The 18,197-nt window shown below is 48.0% G+C and overlaps 1 protein-coding gene across 1 annotated transcript; it reads right to left on the bottom strand.

Moving 5' to 3' along the window:
• Positions 1 to 3,188: 3,188 nt before the first annotated feature.
• On the bottom strand, positions 3,189 to 16,690 carry LOC135319897 (uncharacterized). The gene is made up of 15 exons (XM_064481992.1): positions 16,357 to 16,690; positions 15,109 to 15,279; positions 14,653 to 14,810; positions 13,183 to 13,323; positions 12,804 to 13,029; positions 12,372 to 12,556; positions 12,056 to 12,181; positions 11,742 to 11,934; positions 10,879 to 11,001; positions 9,614 to 9,765; positions 8,836 to 8,922; positions 6,956 to 7,102; positions 6,316 to 6,513; positions 3,316 to 3,423; positions 3,189 to 3,224 (listed from the first exon to the last, which is right to left on the bottom strand). Exons 1-15 carry the CDS (start codon positions 16,688 to 16,690, stop codon positions 3,189 to 3,191), a joined length of 2,385 nt encoding a protein of 794 aa, XP_064338062.1.
• Between the last annotated feature and the right edge of the window lie 1,507 nt (positions 16,691 to 18,197).

Here is an 18,197-nt window from a genome sequence, read left to right as displayed (position 1 = left end):
TGCCTTAAAATCTGTGGCATTTCCATTAAAAAGCATGTGCTTACTAAAAGCCTGCAGCTGCTAGTGTATTAATAGAATCAGATAGAGGGAGGGCCCAAGAAGTCAGCCAGGAAGTTCACAGAATCATGTTTTGGTCAGTGCCTTGTACAGCAAAGAATGGGGATATGGAAAAAAAGATCTTTAATTTCTGCACAACTTTTTCTTTGCCACCTCTCTGAGGACCTGGACTCTTGATCAAGCTATTTTAAATAGTTTTGTTACCTGGCCTAATGAATCTTCACTATGTTTTCAGGAAATACATTTCATAATTTATGTGAATAGTTCTTGACACACAATCAACATTTATCCTATCAAAATAAGACTTGTCTTCTCAAAGTACTGAAGAAGTCTTTAATCTTATAAAGTTATTATGCATTAATTTGAGGGGTGTGCTTTATTTAAGAATTCTCAGTTCATGGGAAGACCAAACAGGGACCTCATAGTCCATTCTTATGGCAACTACCATTTTGTTAGTGTCTGTGCTGTAAAGGCAGCAGGTCATTTTAATTGAGACGGTAACTAATGAAAACAGTTTCAAGGCTGACAGATTTGGTACTGACTTTGCCTGATGGCTAATCTAATGATTTAAACTGAATGACTCTTGGAGATGCCTAAGTGACCAACCCCTAGCAGCAAAGAAATAAGAACTCAGTGCCAGTGTAAGATGGAGAAACGGAGGAGTTGGACATAATGAGTTGATTCTGAGCAGAGCTTCCTTATGGCTGGATTTAAAACTCTTTGTTAAACCTTAATCGTAAATCTTCTTGTCATGTTGTCTCGGTGTTTTTATTTTAAGTTTTCTCTAAAGTAATTTACTATTGGTATTTTGACTGGTTGGATTTACAGCTAAATCCCCAGCCACAGATAAACATGTTTTAATTAGGACAAAAGACTTACAGGACTAAAAATGTTGACTATGAGATGGTCACTGAATTAAATAATTAGTTATCATTTATTATCTACCCGTATAATGTTTAAGTTTTAATGCTTTACCTGTCTACCTTCCTTGCATTGCTTGGGAGACTCAACAGCAGTTTTTATACTAAGAAATAAAAACCTTTGGCTACTCATCTTGAAGCACAAAACAGAAAATTATCCATGTGAAAAAGGTTGAATTGCAGACATTAAGTCTGTGATCTGAACAGCCTTTGATTGTGAGTTTGCATTAAAAACTTTGAATTCATGTGATGGCTGTATCTCTAATTAGTATTCAGATCTATTCTGGAACTTCAGTTTCAGATAACTGCTTATCTCTTTGAAGTGTTCCAATCAGGGCCTCCAAAGTGAATTTCGTATATGCCACGTGGCATGTATTTTATGTACTCTCATTCCAGATCACCAAATATTTTGCAAATACACTCATCTCCTTTTGTGGGACTTGGTGAACAATTTTAGATAACTTAGTCAGCCTGATACATGAGGATATATACAAATTTTACATTTCTAGAAAGAAGTTCAGTCAATATCTTTAAATACGTGGTCTAATCTCTTTTAATCACCGTGAAAATTTCAGCATCTTTTTCTTCTGTGTCAAATACTGGCCCATTGTGTTACATATCCACTCCAAGTTATAATATACATTTATATGATTTATACATGAATGTTATAGGTCTTTTCCATCAATTCTCTTACAGCTTTGTTGGTGTTATATTGACATATTTAACAACTTTGAAAAACGCGGACTGAAATGAGGCCACCCGTTTTCTTGCTAGATCTAAAAACAAAACAGAAAAAGAAACATATAGTTATTTCTGTAAAAAGACAGTCCACCGAATGAGGAAAAATAGTTGCAGAATAAAGAATTCCTACACACCCATTTAAAAAGGCACTCCAATGACAAACTGGCAAAAGGAATGCATAGGCACTTCTCGAGAGAAGATATTCAAACACTGGATATAAATATATGAAAGACACTCAGCTGCACTGGCCCTCAGGGAAATGCGAAGTAAAACCACACACCCAGAAGAATGGGTAAAATAAAAAAGATGGGAAATGCTAGTTCTGAGAAGGATGGAGAGCAATCAGAACTCTGGTCCACTGCTGGTGGCAGCATGTCACTATATGATCACTTTGAAACTCTGGTTGATAACAGATATTAATATCGAGCGTGTCCATACCGTTAGAGCCAGAAGTTCTAGTCCTAAGTAAATACCTGGCCAGGTATAGTCATCAAAAGGTGCACAGGACTATTCGTAATAACCCCCACCTGGGAAATACCCACATGTGCATCAGTTTAGAAAGAATGGATACATTGGGATAGATCTGCACAGTGGAATCCTTTACAACAAGGAGAATCAACAAACCACAGCCACCTGCAACAGTATGGATGAATCTCACAAACATGAGCAATAAATTAATTCATAGCTTATGACTCTATTTATATAAAATTCATGAATAAGCAAAAACAATTTACAATGTTTGGAGTCAGGATAGTGACCACTCTCAGGGTATATGGGTGCCCAGACAAAGGAGACCTGGGGTGCTTCTGGGAAGCTGACCATGTTCTGTTTCTTTATCTGGATGCTTGTTTGGGAGTGTTTACTTTGGATAGTTCATGGGGTGCACATTTGTGATGTGTAGTTTTAAACGTTGTATTATATTTGAATAAAGTTTTAAGAGTAGTTTTCACCCCAGACACTGGTGATAACTTTAAGGTGGACTGGGACTCGGGGCTGGAGTCGCTGCTCAGTTACGTCGCTAGATTGCTGGGTTCTGATCTTGATCTCAGTGTGTTTGGGTCAGTGCTCTGCATGAGAAAAATGAAGATGTTCGGGGGTTTCCTCTTGTCTAGTTACACATTACAACATATTAGTGGTGGTCATTTGGAACCAAAATATTTGTTGGTTTTTAAAGATACAGCAACATTTTAAATGCTTAAGATTAAAAACAACCTTATGAAACAGCAGTGGGTATTATTATGGTACTGGGGGAGGAACCCTGAATGAGAAGACAGTGGACCCGAGTTCTAGTTACTGCCTGGCTTCTTCCAGCTGGGTGAACCGGGGCAGGTCTAAGTCTCAGTCCTGTTCTCTAGGATTAATTCCTGACGTGCCTGAAGGCAGGGGGATTAACTCTGACATCTAAGATCTACCATCTGTTGGTAAAGGTTTTAAATAAGTGACTGATGATGTAACCTGTTCATGCCACCATCAATTTCCAATCCTTTGTTCTGCTGATGTGTTCAACTATAAGAATGGCCAAAAAACACACAACAAAGAGTTCCACTGTATACAACAAAGTACGGTCTCAGTGCTGTGGCTCATATGGGCATCTCACCTTATCTTCACCCCCAAGCTGATCTCTTGGTTTTTCTGCATCGAGGATGTTTTTCAGGAAATGTTCCATATTGGTGAAGAGGAGGCGGTCTTTATTTTTCTTAATATACTGTAGACAATGTGGAGGATAAATGATAATATAATTAATACCTTTGCTGTCATTTCTTTTACATATTCTTGGATCTTCTTAGCCAGTACCTGAAAGCACTATGTACAATTCTGCTTTTAAAATAAAATAAGACCTCTTTCTAGATGGTGGTTGGCAAAGTACTAACGTCCCAGCTCCACAACTCTCTCTGCCTCGGGGAAGTTGTTTTTAACACTTGTAAGCCTCAGTTTTCTCATCTGTAAGTTAGGACTAAAGGCAGCATCTACCTTATCAGGGTATGAGGAAGATGAAATGAGATAATGCGTGTAAAACTCTCAGCAGAAGATACTGACTGGTATATATAAAATAGACAAACAAGTTTATACCGCATAGCGCAGGGAAATATATTCAAGATCTTGTAGTAGCTCACGGTGAAAAAATATGAGAATGAATATATGTATGTTCACATATGAAGAACTGTGCTTACACCCGAAATTGATGCAACAGTGTAAACTGACTACAGCTCAATTAAAAAAACTTAAAAAAAACTTGTATGTCTAAAAATGTTTCTTCTGTGTAGCACAGGGAACTATGTTCAATATCTTATAATCTTTAATAAAAAATATGAAAATGAATATGTGTATGTATATGCATGACTGGGACATTGTGCTGTACACCAGAAATGAACACATCGTAACTGACTGTACTTCATTGAAAAAAAAATTCTTACATGTCTAAGTTAAAAAAAAAACCTCTCAGCAGAACACCTGACACATGGCAAGTGGCAGGTACGCAGTGTTTGTGATTATCTGCCCTCTAGCTAGGTCTCATAGACCGAAATGTTTCAGTACATAGCATCCAGGACCATGTAAATCCATCCATCAGCACAGTAAATACACTGAAAGCCTGCTCTGAGCCTGGCACTTGGGCTACGACAGGAAAAGCACAGCAAACAGCTCTGCCCTCGCGGGGCTTATATTCCAGCAGGGGAAGAAAAGTAATATGTCAAAGTAAGTAAACGATGTAGAAGGTTAGGACATGATACAGGGTAAAGAAAAGCAGAGAAGAGTAAGGAAAAGTGGGCAAAGAGGGTTGCAGATGAAGATGGGCCAGTCAGGGGAGTCACTGAGAAGATGACACTGAATGAAGACATGAAGGAGGCAAGGGAGTCAGGCACAGATCCAGGTTTCTCAGCCTCAGCACTATGGACGTTTTGGGATGGGTACTTCTTTGTTGTGGGGCTGTCCTTTGCCTTGTAGGATGTTTAGCAGCATCCCTGGCCTCTGCCTGCCAGTTAACACTAACATTCCCCTCCTCTGAGTCGGACAATCAAAAATATTTCCGGACATTACCATATGTCCTGTCGGGGATAAGGTTGCTCCTGGTTGGGAGCTACTGCCTTAGAGGAGGGAGTGTTGCAGGCAGAGGGAATCCTTAAGACGGGAGTGTCCCTGGTAAGTCTGAAGAACAGCAAGGAGGAAAGTGTGGTTGGAGTTGAGTGAATGAGGGGGAAAGTAGCAGGTGAGGGAGTGAGATGCAAGAGGGACTCGGCTTCCTTGGCTTTTACTCATGTGAAATGGGGACCACACGGGGGTTTTGAGCAGCCCCAGTTTTCATTTTAAAAGGATGACTCAGACTGTGTGAGACTAGACTGAAGAGAGGCAAGCTCGGACTCAGGGTGATCAGTAAGTCTGGTAGCAGTCCTGGCAAGCGATGCCTTGCACCAGGCAGGCCGCAGCATAGGTGATGAGAAGTGGGCAGGTGATGGATATACTTGAAGGCAGAGTTTGTGAAGGAAGAGTTTCTGAAGAATTTCTTGATGGATTGGTTGTGGGGTGAACGTAACAGAGAGAGAGGTTTTAAGGAAGGCTCTGGCCTGAAAAATCAGAAGAATACAGTGGCCATCAACTGAGATGGGGAAGGTTCCAGTGGAGCAGGTTTGGAAAGAACTGGTTTGGGGCATGTTATTAGACTTACCAGTGAGGGTGGCTAGTAAGTTGGATATGAGCTGAGTTAGAGAGTTGCGTTGGGGCTGGAGATAAAAATTTGAGAGTTGCTGACATATAGGTGGGATTTAAAGCTAGAAGACTGGATGAGAACCCCAAGGGGAATGACTAGAGGACAGACGGAATCCTGTTCCTTTAATGTAAAGAAGAGGAGGGTCAGCAGAGGAGGCTGAGAGGGAACAATCAGAGAGGTTGGAGGAAAACCAGAGGAAGCCAGTGTCCTGGGAACCAAGTAAAGAAGATGGATCAGGAGGAGGAAGGGACCACGTGTGTCAAATGCTGCTGTCAGGTGAGGACAGAGAACTGACCCTTCTCTGAGTTTCGCAGGAGCTAGAGTGTAATGGTTCTGTGATCTGGGTGACCAATGTCGCCATCACCATCAACAGCCACAAAGTAAATCTCTGACTCAGTAACTAATGGAGATTTGATTTCAGAGAGATGTACACAGAACATTTACTTAGGAGTCAGGACATCCAGAATCTAGCCTTAGATCTACCACTACAAATAGCCATACGGTTTGGGTCAAGTTGCTTAATCTCTCCTTAAATACAAAATGTAACTAAAAACGTTTATGCTTCCTATTTTGCAGGATTGCTGGGTGGATCAAATGAGACTATATATATATGTGTATATAAAATATGCCTTGAAATTTATGAAGCTTTATATACATAATGAAAAAAGATATGTTCTTGTTTATAACTCAAGAATGAATTGACCTTTAATGGGAGATGGTCTTTTTAAGAAGACCATCTTCTTCTCTTGTGGTTTGAGAAGCAGACTGAGCGTCAAGCCAGTGCACCACCTAGGGAGGCCAGAAATATCTGACTGGGTCACACCCTGAGGCATTTACTCCGTGAGGGGTTGATTTTAATCGAGACCGCGTGCTGCGCAAGTTGAAGCCAGTTACCTCTTCTGATGACTCTGGCTCCAGGAGAGACTGGTGCTTCCCTTCAATGAGTTTAGAGAGAAGATCCCTTCCTGTTTCGGAGGTGGGCTGCTCGTCCAGCAGAATAGCACTTAGGCTTTGGTCAAGCTGACTGTCCCGGGAAGCTGCTGACATTTGCAGTGTGATGGAGAATGCTTCCCTGAAATAAGCCTTCAACCCCTGGTCAAGGAAAAGGTCAGGGGGCAGATCACTTCGGCTTCCAGGCAATTGCTATTTAAGTTTTACAATAATAGTTGAAAGCAAAGTGGGGTTTGCGATTTGTCGTCTTTACTTGCTCTCATCACAGGTTACCACTGTCATTTGTGATTCTGGTGAAGTTTACATGTTGACAGTGAAATTCCCACAGAGAGCTGTGACGCTGTTCTCACAGGAAGATCATGTCTCTCCAGCATTCTTAGAGTGGTGCATGCACTTGGTCATATGCTGCCACAGGAAATTTGATTGGGAAACTCTTCTTGGCCAGGCAGGAGGAACCAAAGGCCACCAATGGGATTGAAGTAGATTTGAAATGTTACCAAGCTTATGGCATTTACTCTCCTGGGGACTGGGCTGTGAGTCACAGAGATGGAGAATCAAAAAGCCCCGTGTGTGTTATAAATACCTTGTAAAAGGACCTCAGGAAGGCGGGGTTGGAGTCCTGGTGGAGGTCCTGGGCAGCAATGTGGGCCAGGCAGTGGATCAACAGCAGAACAAAGCCTCCCACCGATGCCAAACATTCTCTCCCAACAAACAGTGTGTTTTCAGCACTCTGAGTGGAGAAAATACCCAAACCCAGAGATGTCACCCTCAGGGAACATTTTTACTGCCTCTTTCTTTTTCTAGTTTTATATGATGTAAAACAACTTTTGGAATCATAACATCAGAGACTCCCTGGGCCTAATGGAAATTTACTGAAGGCAAGATTCAGATGTCAAGGGAAAAAGGACCGTTTTAGCTCAACTCTCTGAATAAATCATTTTCTCCACTGTCTCCCAATTTTTTTTTTTGCTACCCTTAGCTTACAGAAAATAAACAATCGGAAATTCAGAGAAAAATCATTCATGTATCTATTTAAAAAAATGTTGAGGGGGAGGAAGTAATTAGGTTTATTTATTTATTTATTTATTAAACGGAGGCCCTACCACTGAGCTATACCCTCCCTCTGTCATGTTTCTGGTTTGTTTTTTTTTTAAATCAATGTCATCCAATTACTATTTCCTTACACAGCAGTCCTCAAACTTTAGTGTGAGTAACAATCACATGAGGGCGATTCCACTTCGGGGGCCCACCCCAGAATTTCTGGTTTCCTGGGCTTTAAGTGGGGCTTGGCATTTCCATTTTCACCAGATTCCCAGATGGTTGGTTCATGAGGTCCAGGGACCGCAGTTTGAGAAGCATTGCCTTATAGGGCTTTCAGGCTTTCCTTGCCTTTCGTGACTTTATTGTAATCAAGTTCTCAGATCTCCTGTCTTGTCTAGTTGATTTGAAATAACTCCTAGTTCATCCTCTTAAGAGACAATAGGTTGGTACAGAAAAGCCTTGGATGGTTTGGAATCAGACAGTCTCTGGAACCAGATCAGTTTCTGGAACCAGCTGTGGGTGGCAGCACAGACTGGTGGTTAAAAAATGAGTTTGGTGTCAAATGTACCTGGGCTTGAGTTTCAACTCTTGCTACACTGTGATCTTGGGCAAGTCACTGGGCCCCCCTGGGCCTCAATTTCCTAATTCATAAAATGGAAATGACAAGACACGCATCCCTTGGGGTTGGGCTCCTGAAAGTTACAAGTGAGATAATACATGAGACACACGGCCAAGTGCCTAGCACGCAGCACTCAGTGAATCTGGTCTGTTTTCCCATCAGTAAAATGGGATTAAATTCTTGCCAATTTCATAGATTGCCTTGAGGATCAAGTGAAGTAATGCCTGAAGAATACGACATATGAGTCATTTTTGGTCTTATTAAATCGCCTAACAACCTAGTAGTCAAGAATAAACTATTTCCTCATCCTCTAACATTGGTTAGCAGTTCTGCCTCTCACAATAGTGTTTACCAATGCAGTGTCTGAGTCTTTAAGGTCCATATCTACCCAGGCACTGCCAGTCTACATATCTGAGGAACTTCCAGGGCAGGAACAAGTTAGATCCCTCTCTGTAGAAAGGTGCTGACTGTGCAGGAGTTCCTGAAGCTGGAACCATGACTCTTACAGGAAACACCAGCCTGGAACCAACTGGCTTTGGTAATGACAGAAATTCATTAATGGGCGCAGAGCCATTATGAGTCTCTGGGCACCAGCCCAGGACAGAGTCATTTCACTAATTAGAGAAAGCTCTTACATGGTGACATTTATTATGCCTTAGCTAAATGACTTATTACCTAGAGGAAATAAAATATGTGAGGACTTGAGAGAGAAAAACGTTTATGACATTTGTTCTTTTGGCTTCTCTCTTTATAAGACCCTAGAATTCTATAAACCCACATCTGGGGCTGGGAATTTGAAGGACCTGATAGAAGAAGGAACCCTGGAAGGCATTGTCTGAAGCTTCCATGGCAGGAAGACGGGAAGCAATCTGCAGGGTGATCTCTGGAGCCTGCAAAGAAACAAAAATGAAAACAAAACCAAAACCCATCCTTTTGCTAAAAAAATTCTCATGCAGCTCAGTTACATAGCACCAACCAAAGTAATGGGAAGTAAATGCTTTGGAACATCAATTTAAATTGAGCAGGATAAGTCGATTGTACTACATAGGAACAATGGAAAGAGTATTTAACTCGGTGTTTGAAATTCAGGAGAACTATAAGCATTGGCTTACTGCTTTTCTAAACAGAGGTAAAGTGGCAGTCAGGCGCGAAGGCTCCCCGGCCATGATGCCTGGGTTCTAACCCGGCTCCACCCTTTTATTGTACGTTCTTGGGTAAGTTTCCTCAACCACCTTGTGTATTTCCCCTCCATTTTAAAATGAGGAAAAAACATGATAGTATCTTTGCCATAGGGTTTTTGTGAAGATTAAATGAGTTAATTAATGCAAATTAAAAGAGCATTTTCTGTCCTGCACAAAATGCTGGATTCATTACACTTACTGTCCTATCATCTGAGAGCTCAGACCTTAGGTTGTGAAGTGACTCCCATCAGTCCCCTTAAAGGAGAGACTTAGAAAGTTCCCTGTTCCGGATGCTTCATGCTAAGGGCTATCCACCACCTCAAAGCCTCCTTCCTGGCCACCCTGACCTCCTTGGCTCCACGGGTGACCGCTCCACAGAGAGGGCAGACGCCAGACTCACGTGAAGCTGGGGGATGAGGAGGTGCAGGATGGAGAGGCCGTGCTGGTAGACCACAAACTCCCTGGCAGAAAGGTCTGTGGATTGCACAGTTACCAGCTCTTCCTTCTGCATTATCTGAGGTTTTGGTAGATCCTGCAAAGAGCTTTTTGGGGCTACAGACATCAAGAGAAAACAGTGATGATTTCACTGGCTTTTCTGTATAGTGATGCTATACTAATAAAAATAACAAAATTCAGCTTAGGAAAAGGTGTATTTGTATCAATCTGTCCATCCTTCCCTCCCTCTATCCCTCCCTCCCCCATCCATCCCCTCATCCATCCCTCCCTCCCCCATCCATCCCCTTATCCATCCCTCCCTCCCCCATCCATCCCCTCATCCCTCCATCCATCCATCCTCCTGTGCTATATATACGTTGTGCCTCAGGCTCTCCTGCCAATCTTCATGGAAAAGCATTTCAGCCCCAGTCATTAGAAATGGCTCAGGCCAGCCACATTCTCTTTCCAGCTTCGAGAGGTGTTTTTGGCAAAGTGATCTGGAGTTCCTTTCTGGGGCAAGATCCTCTTTCTCTCTGTTTCCTCTGTCTCCCTGTGTCTCAACCTTTTCCACTAATTCCTTGCAATATGTGGCTGGGGTAAAACCCCAAGGTTTAGATTCAGCGTTCAGTGGGGGGATACAGGGCTTTCAGGAATTCCCTTTAGGGAATTGGCCAAGTTATTATTACAGTGAGACTTTGATTTCTGTTTGTTATTCCTTATATGGAAAAATCCCTTGGAATCTTTTTTTTTTTTAAACTGAAGTATAGTTAGTTACAGTGTGTCAATTTCTGTTATACTGTATACCATCCCAGTCATGCATATATATAAATATATATATATATATATATACACATACACACATATATTCATTTTCATTAAAGGTTATTACAAGATATTGACTATAGTTCCCTGTGCTGTACAGAAGAAATTTGTTTTTTTAAATCTATTTTTATATATAGTGGTTAACATTTGTCAATCTCAAACTCCCCAGTTTACCCCTTCCCACCCCCTTTCCCCTGGTAACCATAAGATTGTTTGCTATGTCTGTGGGTCTGTTTCTGCTTTGTAGATGAGTTCATTAGTGTCCTCTGGGAGCCGATGGGGGTGGGGAGAAAGGGATGATTGGCAAGGAGGAATTCTGATGCTTCTAGTCCTGGGTGTTACGCCACTGAACCCACGTCAGTGTGCCATGATAATTCTAAACAGGGGCCACCAGGGGAAGGAGGTTACCTGGCTTGTGATGCACTTGTCCTTGAAGTTCAGCTCCATCCTTGTGGACTTGGGACCTGATGTCTACTTTCTTCAGGGTGGAGAAGAGTGGTGAGGTCCACTTGATGTCAACTTTATCTGCATCTGAACAGAGGAGAAGAAAGTAATTGTTGGAGTAAGGGTGCAAGGACTGTGGCCAAAGCCCAAAAGAGGCAGACGTGGCATCAGGTGTGACAGGTAGCCTCTATGACAGTGTCCAGGGTCCCCCGTTGTGGATCTGTGCCCTGTGTGATCTCTTCCCCTTGAGTGTGGGTTGGATCTAGTAATTTGCTTCTAATGCACAGAATATGGCAGAAGTGGTGAGAGCAGGATACAAAAAGACTATGGTTTCCATTATTCTTTGCCCTCTCTCACTTGCTCTGAAGGAAGCTAGTCACCATTTTGTGAGCGGCACTGTGAAGTCCATGTGGCAAGGAATCGTTGTCTCTGGACAACAGCCAGCGAGGACTTGAGGTCTGCCAACAGCCATGAGAGTGAACTTGGATTCTGCAGTCAAACCTTGAGATGACCACATCCCTGGCCCGATGCCTTGATGTGGCCTGTATGAGACCCTGAGCTAGAGGCCCCCAGCTAAGCTGCACCCAGATTCTTGACCCACAGAAACCATGAGATAATAAATGTTTGTTGTATTAAGCAGTGAAATTTTGGGGTAGTTTGTTACACAGCAATGTACATGTAATACCTTGGGTTTCTTTATGTTCTTCCTGAAGAACCTATTGTGGCCACACTCTGATGGTGCTTGGAGCTCTAATTATATTAGAACTTATCAAAGCATGATCAGGATTGGCAGCAGGAGGGAAAGCTGGACCCGTGACGAGCCTTACCTGTTCCTGGCCCCTCATCCTCCAGTCCTAGCCTGCCGCCTTGCGCTCCCACCAGCGCTGTAGTGAGGCTCTTCAGAAAGGGGATCAACTGTGGGCAGGCAGCAGCCTGGGGCCTGGGAGAAGTGGTGGTTGTTCCATAGAATCTGTCTCCAGGGTAATTCTCCAAACACACAGGGGTTCCTGAAGCAACAATCTAGGATGCAATAGTCAGGACTTGGTTCTGTGCTTGGTTCCCACGTGTGCCCATTTATTTCTGAAGCATCCAACAAAAACTGGACATGCAGGTCTCCTCAGCCGAGTCCGGAGGTCAGTACCTGGGTGTGCAAGAGCTGGAGGCGGCTCAGCTCCCGTTGGTACTGCAGCTGCCCGAGGGCCCTGTCCAGGAAGCTCTGTCTCTCCCTCACTGCCTCCTGGAACTCAGTGGAGAGATGCTGAAGCACCTAGGACACGGGAAATGAAATGCCCCAAGTGAGCTGGAGAGTCTCTTTCATCTGGTTCCCCTCCCTGCCCACCTGCTGCTCCTTGAGCCCACCCACCCCTGAATGCTGCATTGTCCTGAAGAGCTACGTCTGATGACATGGGCAAACGTGCTATCTCACATGGGTCCTCTTGTCAGCCTCTGAGCCTCACCTGCCTGGGGCGGTTCCAGATCTGTGGACTCTGATTTTTCCTCTGCTGGAGCCGCATCTCCTGCTCCTGGCCCCGCAGCCGGCCAGCTGCCTGCCTGAGCTTTTCGGCTGCCTGTCCCAAACTCTGCAGGACTTTCTGCATGCCCAGCGTCACCTGCGTCTCCCGTTCCCACTCTTCTCTGTCTGCTGCAAGGGGCAGAGAAAAGGGCCACGTGGCAGCGCCACCCCTGGGGGCAGGGAGGAGAAGGAAAGACGCAGTGGCTTATTGGAGGGGGCTGGGAGGACTGCCAGGTTGGAGCCAGGGCCCGGCTGGGGGCCTGGGAGATGGGCTTATGGAGAGGGCAGGAGGCAGCCCAGCTGGGCACCTGGGGGCGGCGGCACCACTCCCAGAGGTTTCTGCCCTGGGATCTGGGCCCCGGGCATGCTTTCCCACCTTGAGAGAGCAGGCCCCACTCCCGGCCGCTGTGTCTGCTCAGGGCTCTGGCTCGCCTCTGGGTCTCCCGCAGGCAGGAGGCCTCCAGTGCCGCGCAGGCCCCCTCAGCCGCCTTCAGCTGCGGGGATGGGAAGCCCAGAGCGGTGGGCCAGGGAGGGGAGGCGGGAGCTCTGGGCTGGACCAGTGCCGCCTCCCCCCTCCATCCTGCAGAGCCACGGAGGGACAACTGAAGCCCGGGCCTGGAGCTGGGGCATCCTGGCATCTGCCCTGAGATGGACTCCATGACTGTGGCTGGGAACAGACAAGGGCTCTCCACTTCCAAGAGAACCCTGTGAGGACTGGGCAGGTGGGCGGGTGGGGCTGGGAGGTGGGGCCTCACCTGCTGCCCTGGGTCTTTCCCTGGAGCGGAGAGCAGCGCCCGGCTCAGGGCCGCCAGGTGCTCCGCCAGCCGCGCCTCCTCGTGTTCCTGGCGGCGCCAGTGCTGCTCCCGGGCTCTCAGCTCCTTCTCCAGGGTGTCTAGCTACAACATCCAGATTGTTTAGGCCTCTGACACTTTCTCCTCACAGCCTGGGTCTGGCTGAAGGTCCCTAAAGCCTCTCAAGACATAGGTCTCCCCACCCCTGGGCATCCATGACTAAGCCTAGTGAGGCAGGTGACTTGGCGGTAAATGGAAAAAGAATCACCACACACCACACACCTCCCTGCCTCTTTTGAACACCTGGACTCTCCAGGGTCACCTGCCCCCGCCCACCTTTCTCCTGGGAAGCCAGGGGGGATGGGCATGTGGCAGCGGGAAGGTGTTCCCAGACCCTCAGATACCCATCTGTGAAACCGTGAATGGGGGCTAGAATTTAAATTTCGTAGCTTCTAATGAGAATCTTTTATAACGTATCCATCCTGGTTTCTGAAACTGTAACTAGGCTGAGAATGTATGGGAGGGCCCTAAATCATTTTCATTTTCCTGGAGAACCTGCCAAAGGCTGAATTACTGCAATATCCTCCTGACAGGGCTTCCGGCTCTAGTGTGGCCCTGCCCCATCCATCCTCTGCACAGCTGCCAGAGGGAACTTTCTAGAATGCTGATTATAGATACACACACAAGCTTAACAATGTCTGGAAGGAGGTGTGCCAGCCCGTTAATAGTGGCTGCATCTGTGGGAGACACTGGAGGAGAGGAGAGTGTCCAGATAGGGGAGCAAAACGGGGTTGGGGGATGTTGACGGCAGATGGAGTGAAGGCGAGGAGGGGGCTCCAGCAACTTTAATTGGATACTTTAAAAAAAGAAGTAGGATTTTGAGTAACTTATTTTCTTTTTGTATTGTTCCAAATTTTCCAAACGTGAAAGCCTTGCAAATATCCCTGTCTGATCATATCACGTGTCTACTTAGAATCCTTCGATGGCTCCCCACGGCTTTCATGATAAGTCACATTTCCTGGCATCAGTCAAGCACACAAGACTGTTCCTGATTTGTTTCCGCCCTTCCTCATTGGCCCCATCTGCTGTCTTTGCCCCTGTGCCTCCCTCATTCTCCTGGAACATTCGTGATCTCACACGTGCTACCTCTGCACGTGCTGGCCCTGCTTCAGGTTTCAGTCCAAGCTCATCCTCTTTGGGGAAGCCTCCCTTGAGCTCTCGCCCTGTGATTTAGATGCCCTTCCTCCGTGCTCCCTTCAAACCCCTGTAAGCCACGATCATGGCTGAAACCTACGGCCGGCCAGTTTCCTGAGGAGAGGAGCCCTGTCTAGCTGTCTTTGCATCCCAACACCTAACGCAGTGTCTGGAACATAGAAGGATCTTGATACACAGTTGCTGAGTGAATGAAGAAATGAGCAAACCCCTCCTACGTACCAGACCAGGGTCCCTCACTTCCCGAGGTAAGGCCTCCAGCACCTGGACAACGGGCACCACCACCCCGGCAGAGGGATCCGTTTGAGCACCAATGACAGGCCCAGCTTCCCCCGTCAATGGGTCTATGGCTTGAGCCCCAATTGCAATTGGGACCAGACCTGTGGGATGCCAAGCCCACCATCGGCGTTAGTAACCAAAAATGGGGAAAGAAGGAAGGAGTGGTCCTGGGAAGAAGGAAGCACTGCTGGGAGGGAGCTGACGGAGCTCTTCGAACCCCACTCACCCTTCTTTATTTTGGGTCTCAGCAGCCCCAGTGGTAGCAGCAGAATGACCCCATTCCTTGGCTCACCAGTGAATGGACTGGGGGCACCCCTCCTGAGCTTTACAGGGGCTTCAGTCACATTCCTGACTCTCCCCCACCCCTCAGGCTTTCAGAGGCCCCAAGGTCCCTCCTACCTTTGCCATCAGCATCTTCCATTGAACCTGCCAGGGGAGCGGCGGCACCAGAATTCCTGTCACTCTCCATGCCCAGGACAGGAACCAGGAGCCCTGAGCCCTCGGGGTCTGGGATCTCCATCCCATACAGGACCGGGACCCTCAGGGCCGTCCCAGGATAGCACATCATCCCTAGCACCAGGGGAGAGGGGCACAGAGAGGAGGAGATGCGGGCCAAGGGCCACACCAGGCCCATAGGGCTACACCCCTGACCAGAGAGGCGTCCCTGCCAGGATGGCATTGTTTCCTCTGGGGCCCAGCTTAGCACTTTGAATTCAGTGGGGAAGAAGTGCAGGGCAGTAAAACTTCTGGGAAACGGAGAACAATTTCCAGGCTACACTGAAAAGGTGAAAGAGAAGGGGACAAATATTCTCGAGCACCTGCTGTGTACCAGAGTCTGAGCTCAGAACTCCACACAGATTATACTTTATCTGATCCTATAAGTAAATCAATCTCTGAAGTACGTACTATTTTCATCCTCACTTTAAAGATGCTGTAACAGAGGCAGAGTGAGCTTTAGAACCTTGCCTGAGGTCAAAGGGTTAACAAATGGTGGGGCAGGTCTTCAAACTCAAGTCAGTTCTGATCCCAAGCCGTGGTTCCTTTCTGACACACCACAGGCAGAAGCCTCTAGAAAGGGTGAGTGAGGCTCCAGGCAGGTGCCCCTCCTACTTCCTTTCCCTGCCCTTCCTTGTGTTAGTGCGGTGGGTGCGGTGGAGGAGTGGGGTGGGCTCCTTTCCTGAGATGGTTAATGGGATGCTGAAGGCTGTTGCAGGAATGAAAGTGACAAGGGGACGGAGAACTCGGGTGACTCAGGTTTTAGGCCTGGGTGTGCAGCTAATTAGCTACGAGACCCTGGTGGACGAGTCTCTTAACTCCCTCAGCTTTGGATTCTGCAGTTTCACATGGGTGTTATGTTACAGTGCTTGGGGATCCTATGAAATTACAGGAGAATCCACACTTCACACACATCGAGTGTGAGACCCGGTGGAATTGGCAAGAGATTAAAAGACAGAGATGAAAAGCCAAGCAATCATGAGCTCAGAGCGGGAAGTCATCAGATTCCTTCTCTCTTCCCTTGGTCACATGTGTGCCTGGTGGGGCTGCAGCCCTGTCCCTGAGCCTACGGGCTGAGGAGGACCAAAGCACCAGGCCATTCTGGGGCTGGGACTTCAGGGCTGGGAGCCTCCAGTCCAGGTCAACACGTACCAATCCTGCCGCCGCTGACCACGATGCTCTCTGCTGCCTCCCGCTGCCTCTGCAGCCTCCAGGCCTGCTGCAGGATGTGGTGCAGGCTCAAGGCCAGCGCCTGTCTCATGTCCTCGATGGCAGCCTCCAGAAGCCCCTGTACCCTCGACTCTGGCCTCTCCTGGGTCCTCCGGAGCACTGTAATCACTCGCCTCTGGGCCACCAGCACGTTGGCATCCAGCAGGGCCTGTGACCCTCCCATTTGGGGCACGGTCTGGCCCTCCTGTCGTGAAGCCCCCTGAAGCCGGACTGTCTTCCTGCTCAGTGGCTCCACAAAGCTGTCACCAGGCAGCATGAGGTTCCCCGAGGCGTCTCGCAGCCCTCCCAGTGCAAGCACCTGACCTGGAAGCAGGAGCCCAAGAGAGTGAGGCGGGGAGGGACGTAGGCAGATGAGGCATGAGTGAGCGACAGGGGTGGGGACTGGAGGTTGAGGGGTGGGGCAGAGTATGGGGCGAGGGGGAGATGGGGAGGGGGTGGAACATGGTGGTGGCAGGAGGAGGAATGCCCTTCTTGGCTGAAAAACATCGCTGTACTTTAGCTGCAGGAGCAGCTCAGTTCTCTCTCCCCTCCCGGGGCGGGGGTGGGGGGCACTGTGCTGAACTTGGGGATAGGGGATCCAGGAAGGAGAGGGAAGGTGGGGGTAAGATGAAGAGTTGACATACTGGCTTGGGGTGGAGCCTGCAGCCTGGGCCAGAATGTGGAGGGTCTGGGGGGCTGCGAGGAAGGGACTCAGGGGATCAGGCCAGGTAGGGAGGAGAGGGCGGAAGGACAGCACGTAGGGCTGCCAGACCTGTGCTTTCATCCATCCCGACTCCCAGGATCGGAGAGATGCCTCCTGTGACCGGATCCTCCATGGGGCCCCCCAACTCTAGAGGGGCCAAGGTCTTGGTGAGGGGATTGCAGTATGTGCCCCCAAGAGTGAGCCACTGCCTCGTTTGTGGGTGCAGAGTCACAGCCAGCACGGGCACCTCGATGCCAGTGAGGGGGTCTGTCATGAGAGCCCCCGGCTGTGATGCCCTCCTTGGCTGCAGGACAGGCAGGCGGGTGGCTGCAGGGGAGCCTGTGGCAGGACAGGTTGGGTAGGGCACGTAGGGGAGGACGGCAGCGTCTGACGTTCGGACGGCACCTGGACAGGGAGGGAGACAGGGAGGTGCTGACACCCACCGCTGCCCCCAGCCCTGCAGAGCACTGCTTTCTTTCTCCCAGCAGTTCTCTCCCACACGGAGCCTCTGCAGCCGGAATATTGAAGTGAGGAAGGAGGAGAAGGCCTTTAATGCTCTGCTGGTCACCAAGCCTCACTGTCCAAGGCGAGAGCCCCGCTTCCCATGCTGTGCCCCTGGGAGTTCATTCCAGAGGGCCCCAGTGAGCCCCAGTGAGCCCTGTGCTGGGCTGGGGCCATGTAACCCAGAGTCTCACCAGAACTGGAGTCAGTGGTGGGCACCAGGGCAGCTTCCTGCAGATCGTAGCCCAGATTTCCAGCCTCGGGCAACACCCGCCCAGTGTCAGGGTGGATGAAGTAGCCAGGGGGTATGGGCCCCGGGTGGCCGCTGGCTGGGAGCATCACACAGCTGGGGCCAGGGACCATCAACTTGGTGATGGGATTCACACTGATGTCATCAGCACCCCCTTGAGGGCTTGTTGAGGCTGCAGGAAAGCAGACACCTGCTCAGCCCTGGGTCTGAGGCCATCTGGCAGGTTAGTGGCTCCTGGCTGGTGACTAGAAGGAGGTGGCGAGAACCCCACCCCAACCACACCCCGGCACGGGGTGTAGCAGGTGCTTCCTGAGGCAAGGGGATCTTGTT

The sequence above is a fragment of the Camelus dromedarius genome, chromosome 34 (assembly GCF_036321535.1).
Source record: "Camelus dromedarius isolate mCamDro1 chromosome 34, mCamDro1.pat, whole genome shotgun sequence".
NCBI classification, from domain to species: domain Eukaryota; kingdom Metazoa; phylum Chordata; class Mammalia; order Artiodactyla; family Camelidae; genus Camelus; species Camelus dromedarius.
The sequence above is the reverse complement of the archived record's forward strand: the minus strand, read 5'-3'. Positions and strand labels throughout refer to the sequence as shown.

Coding starts and splice junctions, on each gene's coding strand:
- LOC135319897 (XM_064481992.1), bottom strand. CDS start 16,690: ATGCTGCCTGGTGACAGCTTTGTGGAGCCACTGAGCAGGAAGACAGTC. Junction 9,766..10,878: donor ACAAGTGCATCACAAGCCAG/GTAACCTCCTTC, acceptor TGATGTCTGTAG/CCCCAAAAAGCTCTTTGCAG. Junction 8,923..9,613: donor TCCTCATCCCCCAGCTTCAC/GTGAGTCTGGCG, acceptor GTTTCTTTGCAG/GCTCCAGAGATCACCCTGCA.